This window comes from Porites lutea, chromosome 2 (assembly GCF_958299795.1).
Source record: "Porites lutea chromosome 2, jaPorLute2.1, whole genome shotgun sequence".
Classification (NCBI taxonomy): Eukaryota; Metazoa; Cnidaria; class Anthozoa; order Scleractinia; family Poritidae; genus Porites; species Porites lutea.
This window is the reverse complement of record NC_133202.1, coordinates 3,808,456-3,824,384: the sequence shown is the minus strand read 5'-3', so window position 1 is coordinate 3,824,384 and position 15,929 is coordinate 3,808,456. Positions and strand designations below refer to the sequence as shown.

Genomic DNA, 15,929 nt, shown 5'->3' with positions numbered 1-15,929 from the left:
TGATCGATTCAAAGAAGAGGAAGTGGCGCCTGTATTCAAGCACTGCTTTCTTCTTGTAAATTGTAACCGCAATCTCAAAACACGTCCTAAAAACCACTTGCACGGAACGCCTTATTTGCGTCTTAGTGAAGCGACAAATAAGGCCGTTCTTCTCAACAGTGTTCTATCGTCCTTAAAAGCGTGTTGCTTTTGTTTCCTTTGTTCAAGTATCTTCTTAAAACCTTCGATTGGTATGTTTCTTGTTGTTTTGTTTCCCAGTCGTAGTTTGTCAGTTCCGCAGGAATTCTACTGTTGTCGTTTGTTCGTTCAAAGCGCTCACGTAGCGGTCAGTCGCTAGCTCGGTTATCCCTAAGGAAAAAAAAGGGACACTCCCTATTAGCAGAGCCTTTAATGTCTTTCACTTGCTTCTATCCCTTCAAGAAGATGACATAAGGAGGCTTTGCTCGCAGAGTTTAAGCGACTTTAATTAAGCGACAGTCTCCCACTTGTCTAAATCAAGTGAAAGGTGATGTTACACGGGACGATTCGCAACGACGATTTCACCGTTGCAACGGCTGGAACAATGTTGTAACCATTCGAAACAATGTCGCAACAACATTGCAACGCCGTGTTGCGCTAAAAATCGTCGTTGCAAATCAAGTCTCGTGTAACATCTTAAGGTGTTTGAAGACTAAAACAAAGTGTTCCATGGGAGACATCTGAATATGAGAAGGAAATGGAACTTGGGTTGTTTACCATTTATAAAACAATTCCGGAAATTTTGGTTGGAGATTTTGGTCGAAGAACGGTACGTGTCGTTTTTCTAGTTACAACGTGAAACAAGGACAAAACTCAAGAAACTTGTAAATGGTAAACGAATTTCCATTCGGAGGTGTCCCAGTCGGGAAAACGGGACTACCTTTTCAGAATTTCCGTTTGTCCCGGGAATTTTCCAGTGAGACGAACTAAAAAATCGTTACCATTTACATCCCAACTGGAATTTCCGGGAATTCGTGGTAAATGGTAAACAACCTTGGAATCCTCCATTATGAAAAACTCTAGATCCGCCCTTGTAAGTCATGAAACATGAATATAGAGCAACAAGAACGTCTCTTCAAATCAGGAACGGGTGATGGGTTTCTGCACAAATTAAGTAATGAACTAGACAAGTTTAAATTTCCGTGGTTTTATTCTCTTTATTTATTTCAGGGGACTATATCCCGCGTTTCGTTGACCGTTTCGCGCCTTTAGTTCGAACTTGGTCCCAGATTTTCCCCGAGCTTGTCGAACAAAAGACTGGTTCTGACCGAAGCGTGATTGTTTTGACGCAGAAGAGGACCGCTCGTTTATGGGTGTTTACAATAATTTCTGACAGGTTTACAGCTTCTTCCTTCAACTTTGACCTTAAGTTTGAGGGTTTTTTTTGAGCTCACATTTCTTTTAAGTTTTAAGTTATGCCCCCAGCAGTCGAGGATGAAGTCAATCGTTACTACAGCGAGCTTAACTTGAAAGAGCCGGCGATAAAGAATCCGTTCACCCACCGCGTTCAAATATCGCGTTGGCAGAAGAAACTGGAGGTGAGGATATATTGGTTGTTATTGTCTGTTTTGAAAAGTTGATATAAGACTGTTTTGAGTGGGGTGCCAACTTTTTTTCTTGTTGGTTTGATAACTGGTTTTTACAATGTACGAAATATGTTGTGAACGTATGTATTAAACGCCTCCCTCTCTTTTCAGATCATTTGTTGTTGGGTTTCCTCTTTCAGCTCTTTCTTTTGTATCTTAATAGGTTATTCTTCTGTCGGTTTATTAACAGCTTCGCTGCAAATATTTAGTTAAAATTTTCCTTCCTTTGTATTTTATCGGTTTATCCGGTGCTGGAAAGTGTCAGAACTCGCAGAACGATCTTGTATACATCAGACAATTTTATGAATCTTTAAATGCGTAACATGTAATATCCAATGGACCACTGAAGATGATCTGGATGCACTCAAGAGGAAAAGACAATCTGATTCGTGTTCCATGAGAAAACATTGTCCTGCACGATTTACAAGTTTCACAAAGATTTTTCATCTTTTTCTTCAAAAAAAAAAAAATATTAATTTACTAAAAAAATTAACCAAACTCTAATCCATGATTATTTTATGATTTATTATTTTTTGGTACCTGTTATAAAAACGAATTTTAAATTTTTCTATCCCCAAAGTCAAAAGAAAGTGCAGTTTTGTTTAACATGCATTAATTCCATTTTTACACCCTTCTTAGACTTGCAGTATAGAATTTATTATATAAATTATTAAATTAATTCATTTTTTACTGTCAAACTCAGAAAACCGTGAACACATGAAAAGTTTCAGGAATGTTGATTGTGTACTGACCAATCACAATAAAGTTCAGGACACGCTAGCAAACCTCAAAACTACAAACTAATTACCGTTGCTGTTTGCGGTTTAGTTACCTCGTGCCTTATTGGTTTATTTCTCGCAACGCAGTAACATTCCATGAATATTTCTGGTGTTCACGGTTTTGTGCTCACATTATACGTATGCTTTATCCCTAAAAAAAATGCAAGCCAAAAATGTTATTAAATGGACTATAATCTTAACATTCTCAATGAAAAAATGGTGTTGGGGGAATCTTGCCAAAGCAGTATATTTTGTGTTTATGTAGGCAATGAATTACCCACCACCAGTTAATTTTCCCTGTGAAATGACCTTTGGGGAATGTTCAAGCACAGAAATTCTATACAGATGATGTGTCACTACCCTGATTGGGGTATCATTTTTGATTGGTCATGCTGCAACCAATAAGAAGGGTAGTGACATGTCATCGGTTTAAATTTCTGCAGTCATTCCACAAACGTCATTTTGCTGGGAAACTATTGGTGGTGTCATGAAATGTGAGCTGTTTTTTCAGACTAGCACTGAATCAACAAGAAGGCAATTGCCTATTTCAGTATACCTGTTCAGTCAAGACTCTTTGCTATACAGTGTAATAATAATGAAGGGGTTGGTAGAAAAAGTCCTCAAGTGAGTTCTGGGGCGCTTTCCATTCAACCCAAAATTTCGGAAATTTTGGTTGATACATCAAAATAATGGAACAGCCCATTTCGGTTTGGTCCGACTAGAATATTCGGTCCACTTTGACCAGTCCAGTTATCTCGGTTGGTCGGACTGAAATGTCCCTTTCCATTTGCCAAAATTTTTGCCCCTAGTACTGCTCTTTTGTATCCTGCCTACAAGAACAACGACCCAAGGCACGGTGGCTTGGGTCAGTTCTGTGCAACCGCAATGTATGTACCGTTCCATTGGGCACATGTAATTTCCGACATTTCAAACCGGAATTTTTGTTGAATGAAAGCGCCCCTTATTTACTGCTATCGTCTTCTCTCAGTTTATCTTGTATGTGTGTGTGAATCAATGGGAGACTAGCTATTAAGTCACTGGGGCCTTGAATATCCCATTCACCTTTTATACTATGTGCTATATGTCAATGATTATTTTCCGGATGTATCTTTTTCACTCCCTTTGAAGTTTCCTTTTGTATTTTTAAAGAAAAAATATCCTGTTTGGTCTAAAGTCAAGACTGTATCATATTGGCAAACATGATCATTTAAAAAAATCTGAAAATTAAACTGTTTTGAGGAGGGTATGTATTAAGCTATTTTCTGTCAACCATCGTGACAAAAAGGTCTCTAAAACCAGCATCCAAACCTTTCTTTGCAAGTTTACATTAGTGAAATTTCGTTTTAGGCATGTATGCAGTTGTTAAATGGATTTAAGTTTTTTTTCTGCTTTACAGATTGCACTTGGCTTCATTTTCCTTTTCCCACTTCGTCTGCTTATTGGTATCCCTTTATTTACTTTTGCTGGGATTTGGTGTTATGCTGTTACTCTGGGATGGAATCCTCCAGATTTGAGGACACCACTGACACCATGGAGAAGGTAAACCTAACTTGCACTTAGATAGTGTCATAGATTATTTTTAAAACCTTAGGCCTTGTTTGTACTACGAAAAAAAAAAAGAGTGAAGTGTTTGCTAAAATTTTGAAAAACCCAATTTTTTGTTTTTGTAAAGTTGTTCCCACCTGAGACACATGAAATTTTTTGTGTAACAAAAAAAATATGTAGATTAAAGGAAAATCTATAATTGGTTGCAAAATAAGATTACCCAATTAAGGATAGCTGACAAGGCACAAATGATTGTGTTGCCTGACAACAAATAAAAAATTTATTGTAGGCCTCCAAATCTTCTCGATGGCATCTGTGAAGTTTGGTGACACTCGAGAAAATTTTGATGGACTAAAAAACTTGTTCACACAAGAAATAGCTTCCATTCTGTATTGACAGAGTTCCTAAACATGTGGCTGCGTGAATTTAAAAGCTGGCTAAAATTCTAAACAGATATCTTTTTCTGTAAATCTCAAGAAATTAATGAAGCAATGCATTATTTCTGCCTAAAAGGTTTGTCATCATTTCATTTGATTGGTAGCATATCATTCCACCATAACTTGCAGGCCTTGTAGTGAAACATGTTAAATTATTGTACAATATTACACAGCTACTGTGATATGCAGTCTTGCCTGTCAGTTTAACATCTATTAAGTAAACAGTCACATTTAGTACCATTCCTTGTTGTTTTTAGTTTTTAGCACCAGGAAACTGAGCCCTTTTAACACTTAAGTAATAATGTTTCATGATAAAAATTATGGTTTTTCTGTTTAATTTCAGGAAACTAAAAAATTGCCTTCCTGCCATGATCCGATCACTGCTGTTTGTTTTAGGCTTTCATAAGATAAAGATCAAGGGCAAGCTGGCATCGCCTTCAGAAGCTCCCCTGACAGTCATTGCCCCTCATTCTTCTTTTCTGGATATATTGCTGCTTTGTGAATATGGCTCTGCCCCATCTGGTGTGTCAAAGATTGAAAATCTCCAAAGCCCTATTCTTGGACGTAAGAGTGTTAGTGTAATAACAATAATATTAATATTGGTTGTCTTTACAATAAGCAGTTCAGTAAGACTTAAGAGCTGCTATGTTGTACTTAACCAAAAATGCGTGTGGAAAGGCCTAAGTAAAATCTCAAGTAACTTTACTTTGCATCTCATTAAATCAATCAATCTTAATTATGTTGCATGGGAAAATAGTCTTAAGTAAACCTGAAGTAAAAAAGATAGGTTGTATGTGAAGCTTTCTTGTACTTGAAGAAATTGAAATTTACTTGTCTTGAAATATTTCTTAGCTTATTTAAGCTATAGTGTAAAGACTACCATCATTGCTACGGGTAAATTACAAGACTTGGAGAGACAAGTACAAAACGTGACTGCTAGACTACAGGTTGGATTTTATCAGACATGGACAACTTTTTTCCGACAAATGTCCAGTGACCAACTTTTATTTATTGCACTTTGTGGTAGAATATCCTCCATAGATAAGTAAAAGATTAATTACAATCACCATCTTTGTCAGGGAGGGCTCCCCTATATTGATGACCTTGTGGATCCTTTTCCTCACAGCTACATGCATGTATCTGTAATTTTTTTAAACTATCCTGTGTCTAGCTCTTGTAAATGGCCTCCCTGACTGCTAAATCATCTGCAACTGATACCTGACTTTTATCTTCATTTTTTTAAAAAAATGATCCTTCACTCACACTGGCGGCACTGAATAACGTACACATGCTGTTTGCCCCAGCCCAGTCCTTTCTCCTCACTCAAAGTCTGTTCCTTTAGTACATGTAGGAGTTCCAGTTGCTTTGTAATGGTGAACATATGCATTATAATTATATAGCTTAATATGGTACAGTGGGCTTGTTGAACACATATGCCCATAATAGAGGGTCACACATATACTTTACCTTGTCCATACAGGAAGGTAATTTTTCTTATTCCTGTTTCATTTTTTCCCATTTATAGACTAAGTCCTATCTTTTTGTTTCAGCATGTTTTCAGTCTCTTGAAGTAATAGGTGTTTCAAGAGATAATACAAAATCAAGACAAGTAGCTGTAAAAGAACTTCAGTACAGAGCAGTCACTACAAGAGGACAGTGGCCGCATGTCTGTATCTTCCCTGAAGGTAATATGTAGTAATTAATAATAATATTATTATAATAAAAAGCTGACAATGGCTGTATATTACTGAAGAATGTTAATGTTAGGTGTACTTTGTTGATTAAGTCCCCCACAGCCATATGAAAATTTATTTACTGTGTCAATATCTGAAAAAAAATTATTTAATACATAATTATGAACCTCTGGTGACCACCACCTCATAACCGACCACCTATTCAAAACACCAGTCAAAGCCTTGAGGTTGAAACCTCTTGGAAACAACTTCCTCTCATGAGTCACCAGGACCTAGGTTTTTGGGGTGTTGGTTACGATTCAGCGCATGTACAGTGTAAGGGATCACTTGACCGATGGTCTGTCGTCTTTTGGTTTTCACTGTATGTACGTATTATGCTACTCAGATTATATAGGACATCTACACAGAAAAGACCCCCTTGACTACCACAAAACTGTGCTTTTTTTTTCAGGTACTTGTACAAACAGAAAAAGTCTGATATCCTTTAAAAATGGTGAGGGCTACCTTTATTGTTTAAAACTAATACAAAAATTACATTAATTTTATTTGTTAGTGGTAAGTTCACCTACACTGTAGGTACTCAAATGTGCAAGACTGTACAACTATGCCTTAGTGTACATGCATTACAATCAGCCGATTGATTTTATATTCAATGAGTTATATATAGTTGAAGGTCTTCTTAGTGGACACTATTGTTAGCAGGCAGGGCTAGATTCACCCTACAACCACCTTGAAAAATTCTCTAAACAAATATGTAACTTTCTTTTTACAAGAACCATTCCCATAAAGAGCTATTGTAGTTGCAGCCTTTTTTTCCTTCTGGAGGGTGTCAATTTTTTAAGGGAAGGTTGACTGTAGTTCATTAAGGTGTTAGGGCCCCTGTGAGCTGGGTAGTTCTGCTGGTTCAGTTCTTATGTATGCCTCTTTTACTCGGTTTTTAAAACTTTAGGAGCATTCATACCAGGATGCCCTGTGCAACCAGTGTGTCTACGCTTCCCAGAACAACCTGTAAGTTCTGTGCTTTACCCTTAGCTTACCCCATTATTAATGCAACTATTAATTATTAATGTAGTAGTGGGGGCAAAAGTTGGAAAAAAATGAGGTAACTTTTAACAGCCAAATAGCAACATCTACACAAAAACAGCAACTTTTTGCTAGTATACTTAGTTTTATGCAGTTCATTGGAAGAAATGTGTAGCCAAATTATTGGTAATATGCATATGGTACTTTAAGTTATAACACTTTCTAATGGGCTTTGTGTCACTCCGCACCATCTCTGACTGGTGCCAGGCAGCTACCTACCTTTATCTTGTTAGTACATGTATTTTTCTGTATCTCTACATATCTTTTTACCATGTGTGTTTATGTATAATTCTGATTAAAAAACTGTTTTTCTTTCTTTTTACGTAGGATGTTTATACTTGGACGTGGGATGGCCCCGGAGGGTAAGGAAATTGTTGCAAACTGAACAAAAGTGCAGCAGTGCCTAAGTTATAATGCATGTGCAACATGTATTTGTACTATTAATATGCTCATGTGCCTGGATACAGCTCTTTCTCTACCTAATGATCTCTTGCCCTAAAATGCATAGACTTACTAAATATTGCTTATCAGAAACTAATATTGACCTGACTAATAGGTTGGCGTATAGGTTGACACAGGCCATTGAGGCCCACATTCATGGCTGGGGCTTTGTTAACTCGGTTCCAGTAGAATGGAATACTTAGGAGTATAATGCTACACCCTCCTTGCCGGGATGCTGGTCCATTCCTGGGCTACTCCTGCAGCAGTACATTGCTGGTGTCTATTATACACCTGGGCCGGGTTCAGTTCAAAGCTGGGTTAAGATAACCCAAGGTTAGTGCAAAATTTGAATTCAGATATGAAAGGGTAAAGAGCAAATTGAGTTAAATTCTTTTTGTCTTCAATATGACAATTGGACACTCTAAAAAGAATAGAGAACATTATCAGAAAAAAATGCTCTTGAACTGAGGATACAGAAATCTGGGTAAAAATGTAACCCCAGATTAGTGCTGATTGGCCTTCAAACTGAACATCTGGCCCTGGGGTGAAGAGGAGCAAAGTCTATAGAATCAACAAACAGCAATGTCTGAATCTGATGGGTTATTTAGGTGTTAACTTCTTGGCTGTCACACCTTCACCTGACTAATAGTTATGTTCTCGTTTTTAATATTTTTATTTCAGGGTGATATTAACTATTTTACTACTGTGCCAGTTGAACAATGTTGCTGAAATAGAGGTACATGTAATCCTACAGAAACGTTCTTGTCTATCCCCACGCTAACCTCATTTAAGAGCTGTGTGTTTCTCCTTTTGCATGTGGTCCCCAAAATAGTTTGTTTTCTTTATAATAACAAACTGGTTCCTATCAAAGCCATAATTGGCCATAAATCTGCTCAGAGGCCCCGATGGGAAAGACGAAACACACTTGTAACTTAGATTGTAAGCAATGTTGGTCAATGTTTATTTTTAAATCGTTTTACATCCGTAGCTTACAGAAACAATCATTTTTCTCCCATACAATTCTTATATTTCGAAAATTACACAGCAATGCCAATGGTCAAAATATACATTTTATACAAGAATCTTTTGTGGTTAACTTTGAAAAATGCAGGTTCTTAGTACAGAGTATAACCATGTGTGTTTTAATAATATTGTATTTGATATCTCTTACCAACAGTTTCTACCTGTCTGGAATCCTACGGAGGAGGTAATTGATATAATTTTTAAGTACTAGGTACACTTGTTTATGTTTATTAGAGATAGATACAGCAGCAAGTACAGAAAGTATGAGGGACATTCTTGTCACAGAGGATGCTAAATAGGCTGTTACTGGTTGCAGGAAAAAGAGAATCCTGAACTCTATGCTGAACGCGTTCAACAGTCTATGGCAAGGTGGGTTGTACTATAAGGACCGCAATATATTACTAGAATGTACAATTCAGTGTTCCTACAGTACGTTATGCAATTCATTCCATCTATTTTTCCTCATAATTTTACTGAGTCATTTTGCCACAGATTTCACATTAGACAGTGGGATATACCAAATGTGTCCATTTCAGAACAAATTCTATTCATTCAGAGCACTGCTCAGATACATTATCCTCTCATAACAGCCTGTACTCATCAAACATTAGTAAGAAGTATATTTACCATGCATATACAACTCAGTTGTACAATCATGTAGTTATGCCGCTACTGTAACTGTCTTATCAACCGATGGTTATGTTTGACATCTCTGTAATATCGGTAAGTTTTCTTTATTTTAAGTAATGCCTCTCAATTTCAAACTGATTCTGTTTTGTACGTGCTTATTTTTGGTGAATTGAGTAAATGTCAATTTATGTAAGATTGATATTTTACAAAATACAGATTAACTTATCTGTCAAACACGTGGGGTGGGAAATGCATAAGACAAAGGTGTCTGAACTTCCTCTTGGCTCAGTTATTGCTCTATTTTCTTGTATTTTTCTCTGAACATGTAACGCGTAAAAAGGACTGCAAAAGAACTGAACATAATTGGGAAATAGAAGTGCAAGGGGTTGGGTTGTGGTGGTGTTAATACCTCCACCCTCCCCACCCTTGTAATTGGCTTTTTCCCTCACTCTTCTCTATGCTTTGGGAAGTGAAGAGGTCGTGAAATGAGTATTTTGGCTAACCAGATATCCTCTTAGTTCTTAATAACCTCTCCTGTTTGGATGGGTACACTGTACTTTCTGTGTCTGTTTGAGCTGTATACAGTACCACAGTTGAACCTCTGCTAAACCGCCACCTTGGGGACACAAGAAAGTGTCCGTTGTAGAGAGCTAGGCAGTGGCGGATCCAGACTTTCAGATAAGGGAGTGGGGGGGGGGCGGGGGGCGGTCTCCAAAATACATTTTTTTCGGCCCTCCGGGCCTCATTTTAGTCGAAAAATAAGGGGGGGACCCGGGCCCCCGGGACCCCTCCCCTGGATCCGCCACTGCTAGGTTTAAACAAGGGTCGATGTATGGACTGTCCACCCAAAAATTGGCCGTTGTAGAGAGGTGGCCGTTGTGGAGAGGTGAGCGTTAGTGGAGGTTTGACTGTATCTTTTTTCGTAGGTGTTTAAATGTTCCTGTGACAGGCCACTCATTTGAGGACACCCTTCTGATGGCTGCAGCTACCAAACACGGTCTTCCACCTGAAACAGGTGTCATAGAGTTCACGAAAACTGCAACAAAGCTAGGGTAATTTTTTTTCTGGTTCATGAATGCATAAAAAGAAGACAAATAAAGAAGAAATATATTAAGCGAAAATCAGGAATGGAGAAGGGCACAGTATAGTTAACTTAAATTGCAATGATTATTATTAATGCTACTTTTGTCAGTTTAGCTCATTACTTCAATGATATAAGGTCTATAAAGCACGCGGCGATCCTTGCTGGCCACCCACTACGCGCACGGGGTCCACTCACTTCAGGGCTGTAATCGACATGGCCATCTTTCCCTACTAGCAGAGAATATGTCCCGTTTATTTTTGGTTAGAGATATAACTAAAAAAAAATGCCCCGACATCAGCATTTTTGAAAACCTTAAGTTTTTGCCTTGCATACAGCTAGACGATAGACCGTCGGTTAACTCGGTATTATAGCTTGCGATGCGTCGAGAAAGTTAGAATGAGAGCGAACAAGGATGGAGAAGGAGGGGAGAATATCTCCCACTCCTCCTTCTTTCCTTTTTTTTGCTCTATCTTTCGCAGGCTATTGGTTTTTTAAGACTCTTCTTCATTATTTTGGTGTGGATTCTGTGCCAGAACGTATAAAAATTTAATATCAAAGAAAGTGCAGGACCAAACTGGCATTCAAAGGACCTAATATTGTAGCTTTCCGGAAGCTGAGTACAAGATTATGTGACACATTTCTAATTAATAAACTAGTAGTTTGAGAATCCATCTGCCGATGGTAATCCGACTGATTAATAGTCAGAGACGAGAGAGAGATAGTCCAGAATAGGTGAAACGTAAAATCTCTCAGGTGTCTTCACTGTACCTCAAGAGTGTTGAATTTGATTGTCCTCCAGGTTGAACTTAGATTCCGTAAAAGAGCACCTCAAGAGATTTGCAGCCCTGGATTCTGATGAAGATGGACAAATATCTCTACAAGATTTTGCACTTCATTACAAGCTACCTATCTCTAGTCCTGTTAAGGAGCTCTTTTCCATCTTTGACAGGGTAATTAAGGACTTGATTTTCACAACGTTCTCTTGTTAGGTTCGGAAAAGGTGGTTTGTTGTGAGAGAAAGGTGTAGACGAGCGTTCATTGCGCTTTTGTGACTAGTTGGTTTGCCGTCAGCATGGTTCACGGCTGCGATGGAAGCGCAAGTGTAATTACTCGTTTAAACATTTTCCCTCTAATTGCGTTTGGGTTTATCCCCAGGTGCGTTTCCCCCTTGCCTCACGCGCGTGAAGATCGTGAACGTGCCAAAAAGTCAGAGTGCATGACAGTTGAAGAGTGCGTGACAAATCGAAATCACGAAACATTAGGGAGCTCATGCAAGGGAGGTTTTCAGCGACGCAGATCAGCCGGAAGTGAGCAACTTTTTCCTTTCAATTAGCTGTAACGCTTCCAAATTTGTATTGCTGAGTGCCTTTAGTCACATAAACACGATTTGACAAAAAATTTGGGCAAAATCATTGCCTAAGAATGAAAACATTCTACTTCCGGCAGACGTGCGTGGCTGAAAAACGTCTTTGCTAAAGTTCCCTATGACGCTGGATGGTTTCGCGTTACGTGGGCTTCGTCATCGTCCGTCCACCTAGAACCCTGGGAAAGAGGCTGAAGCTTCTTATGTCTGAAGTGCTATAAATTGTGCGCGAAAATATAGTAAATAGAGGAGGTTGAACTTTTTGGTTTGTTTGTCTTTCTTCGAGGATTCTTGCCTCCTTATAGACTGTAGCCTGCGTGCCGAATGCGCCGTCCAGGAATTCCTCCTTCATGTCCTTTCTTTTCTATTTTTTAGGAGAGCAACGGCGTTATTAACTTCCGACAGTACTTGGTAGGATCAGTTTGTTTGGTCAGGCTAGCAGCGAAAAAGGAAATCGCTGAGAGTGCTTTAAAGGTATTGTTTAACCTATCTTTTGAAAGAGAATTAACCTGTTCCACGCGTTCAAATCGTGGGGACGGCATATGAGCAGAAAAAAAAAAACAGGGAGGGGGTGGGATAGGGGGGTGAGAGCGAGGGAACACCTGTAGTACTTTTTAACAAAGCTCGTTCTTGGTGTACCAAATTCTGATTCTCCTCTCTCCGTCTCTCTCTCCCTTCCCCGCAATTTTTTCCCGCTCTCTTGCTTCGAGACGCACTCCACTATCCAAACGCCTGGAACAGAGTAAAAGAGAATACCTTGCCGAGATATTCTGTTATATGTGCATGGCGTTTCGGTTTATTTATATTATAACCTAACTTATGCCGTGGTCAAAATGTTTCAAAGATTTTGCAGGAGTACAGCAAGCCAAACAACAAGCAGGTCCTCCCTGACGGCAACATAGAAGATATTTTGAAGAGAATTTTACAGATTATCGATAACACAAACTATGAAAACCATAATGTGAGGAGCAGAAACGGTGAGTATGTCTGCATGGCACTGAAAAGTTACTGCCACATTTTCAGGGGTTAATTTGACGTTCATACCTTTGTGTGCGCTTAAGGTACGGTTAAACGGGCAACAAAAAAACGTGCAACTTATCTTGCAACATTGCTGCAAAACGAGTTGAATAGCGACGTGGTGCGTTTTACCACCCACATCATCAAATCTGTCTTGCAACAAACCAGGGGTCTTTGATACACGGGGATTATCCCCGTTCATTGACCCGACGGTTATGCCATGCTGATGAGCCGAAACAGCTGTCCATGGCTGCCACTGCCCGGGTGATATGACTGTCCGCTTGCGTGAGGTACTGGCCAGGCTGTGGGTTAGTGTATGTGTGCCCCTTGCTTTAAGTTTGCCTTGTTTTAACAACCTGGTTTGAACGAGGGTAGTAAAACGCGCAACATCGCTTTTCAAGTCGGGCGTTTTGCGACAACAAGTTGTGCGTTGTTGTTACCCGTTGTTCTAACCTGAGATCAGGCTCTCTTTTCGTTTCGCTTTGTAAATAACATGCTGGCGGGCAAGGCGGGAGTACGTAAGAGAGGATGTATGAGAACCGCTAAAATTGGGCCTGATCTTAGATTACCATTTTTTCTAAGCTTTAGACAAGAAAAACAAGACATTTATTACCTTAATATTATGACTTAAAATTTCTTGGCACGCAGTTAGCCCAAAAGCTAGTCGTGGATTGCCAAACTAATTCGGTAGAAAAGTACAAACATCACCTGATAATACGTAACCTGTTCCAGGCTCCAAGATAGTCGGGTCCGCTGAATTGACGAAGCGCCAACACGAAACTTTTAGGGGAGGAAACTGGGGAGAGGAGGGACCTTTTTCCCGCCCCGCCAACTTTTCGCGTGCTCTTCACTTTCGCGTCTTCCCCACTATCTGAGAACCTGGAACAGGCTAGATAATAAGTAAATAAAAATTAGGGAGGTAACTACAGTTTTATCTTGTACTATTGCCTAGTTGTGGTTGTCATCATAGAAGCTTTTTCTCCCCTTTACTTCCGCATCGATTTAACATAAGGATTTATATTTCTTTGCAGAGGAGTTTCAAGAATTTCTCTCCTGCTATCCTGAGTTGACTACATTACTATCAACTCTGCTGCCAAATAAGACCTCCGTGGACAATCACCCCAGGGAATCGATACTTATCTAAAAAGATTTTGTTAGTTTGCAAACTTCCGGCACTCGTGTTGAAAGTTTTGTCATAGGATAGGTCTCACTTGAAGGAACTGTATTAGTTGCAGTCTTGATGGACATTTTTTACCAAGATTTTCTTGGAGTCATTGGAAAGACAGGGACGTGCACAAGTCACAGTCTTGTTAATTTGCCAAAGTTTTAATTGGGTTAGAAAATGTTATAGGATAATGCATACAAATACTTTAGGATTTAGGGATGATGAATTTAAATTTCACAGGGTTTAGCAAAAAGCGAGATATTTAGATATTTAATTAAAGTATAAATATTTAAACTTTATCAAAGAAATTAATATGAAGCAGTAGAATGTATTTCAGACACATCCCAAGTTTCACTGCGATACGCTTTTTTAAATATTTCGTAGAAAAGTGTAGTATTAGTAGATTGTATTAGGTAATCTGTATTTAATTCTTGTATGAAATTAGAAAACTATTGTAAAATTTAATTCAATTAGCAATCTCAGCGGTAGCCCAGGCTTTCAAATATGGGCGTCGCCTCTTATGCGTAAACTTCTAAATGTAAGAATTTGTATAGGGGAAAAACGATTGTTTCAATCTGTAACCTACGTATGCGACGAGATTTAATAGGAATATTGCATGCCGACCCTAATATTAGAGAAGATGAATGAAATGCAGTATAAATAATAAACACAGTATCTATTAGTATAATACTTTATAAGAGAGAATTACTACTGCAATGCTGACAGTACGGTGCAGAATTATTTAAAATAATGTACAGTGTTTTAAATTCGCTTGTAAATGTTCAATTGTATATCCACTAGTAATTTATATTTGAAAAAAGTTCACAGAGAACGTTGTTATTTAATAAGAATTTTGACATAAAGCTTTTTTGAACAAGTAGAGAGGTGAAAAAGTGGAATGTTTACTAGGTATGAAAGGTTTCATTAAAGGTCGACTTTTCTCTCTATTTCAGCGAGAGAGTATTTATTTAGACTACGAGCAGTCTCTCTTTTTTCTGTAGTCCGTCCAGCAAAACGCGAAACACGCAAATGGCCACGCGCGTGACTGATGGCGCGAGACGGAAGAGGCACGAAAAAAGAGAGACTCTCTTTTTTCTTCTCGGGCTGCCGCCCTCGTTTCGCGCGTCTCGCGGCTTCGTCTCTCCCGCGCGCGTGCATTGCTCTCACTAAATCTGAAGAAAAAGAGAGACTGCTCCCCGGGGGGGGTACTCCCATATATGGGCTATATAGGTACGTGCCGCGAAATAGGGTATGGTTTTTGAGGTTCTCGGTCCTTAAATAGGGTATCTTTTTTGACCATTTTGTTTCTGTGTCCCTGGTGTGGTCCTTAGATAGGGTAGCTTAACTGTGCTATCTAATACTGGAGTATGAAAACGCCCGCCGGTTATGGTTGCATATTATTCAACTAGGCTTATTCTAGTATTTTATGCTTGATGCTATACATCCAATGTCACAGAGAAGAAATAAAGTTTTCCTTTTCATGCTATTAATAATTTTGTTTTTTCCTTGAATAGGGTGTCATTTTTCGGCATTGGGCCTTAAAAAGGGTATCAGTTTTCGCTTTCTTAGTCCTTAAATAGGGTTAGGGTTCACGAACCTTCGCGGCACACCCCTATCCAAAATTCGCCGGTGTACCCCCCCCGGGGACTGTTCGCAGTCTAGTATTTATTATTTTTTTATAAAAGGCAATTCCTTTACGGAACGTGATCATCATACGTACAAGTATTGTAAACCCCAGGTCCAGGGTGTTTCAACGTTGGAAGGAACCTGTAAGCCGGAGCGTGCAACTTCCATAGGAGAGCTTTAGCAACGACGACGGCGTTTGATTTGCAAAACAACAAATTTGCACGTGCATCACACTTTTTGTAAACATTTCTTTGCCGTCATTGCACGACTGTGGAGCAAACGATAAATTTTTCTTTTTCTTTCTAAACTTGAGTCGGGTCCCCAAGAAATCAGCTCCAGGGAAATTCGCCTAAATTTTGCATTTTCAGTAAATTGGAATAAACTCAACAGGGTTTGAAAAAACGCGCGAATTCATCCTTCAGGGGGGGAGCGTTGCGT

The 15,929-nt window shown here is 39.0% G+C and overlaps 1 protein-coding gene across 1 annotated transcript; it reads left to right on the top strand.

Moving 5' to 3' along the window:
* Positions 1-1,310: 1,310 nt before the first annotated feature.
* LOC140927446 (lysophosphatidylcholine acyltransferase 2-like) lies at positions 1,311-14,811 on the top strand. Its single transcript, XM_073377093.1, has 15 exons — positions 1,311-1,556; positions 3,780-3,922; positions 4,709-4,929; positions 5,916-6,050; positions 6,511-6,552; positions 7,009-7,067; positions 7,470-7,504; positions 8,265-8,319; positions 8,761-8,790; positions 8,923-8,975; positions 10,163-10,288; positions 11,120-11,270; positions 12,059-12,157; positions 12,528-12,660; positions 13,732-14,811. Exons 1-15 carry the CDS (start codon positions 1,434-1,436, stop codon positions 13,842-13,844), a joined length of 1,518 nt encoding a protein of 505 aa, XP_073233194.1. The 5' UTR covers positions 1,311-1,433; the 3' UTR covers positions 13,845-14,811.
* The last annotated feature ends 1,118 nt before the right edge of the window (positions 14,812-15,929 follow it).

Coding starts and splice junctions, on each gene's coding strand:
- LOC140927446 (XM_073377093.1), top strand. CDS start 1,434: ATGCCCCCAGCAGTCGAGGATGAAGTCAATCGTTACTACAGCGAGCTT. Junction 1,557..3,779: donor GTTGGCAGAAGAAACTGGAG/GTGAGGATATAT, acceptor TCTGCTTTACAG/ATTGCACTTGGCTTCATTTT. Junction 6,553..7,008: donor TCTGATATCCTTTAAAAATG/GTGAGGGCTACC, acceptor TTAAAACTTTAG/GAGCATTCATACCAGGATGC.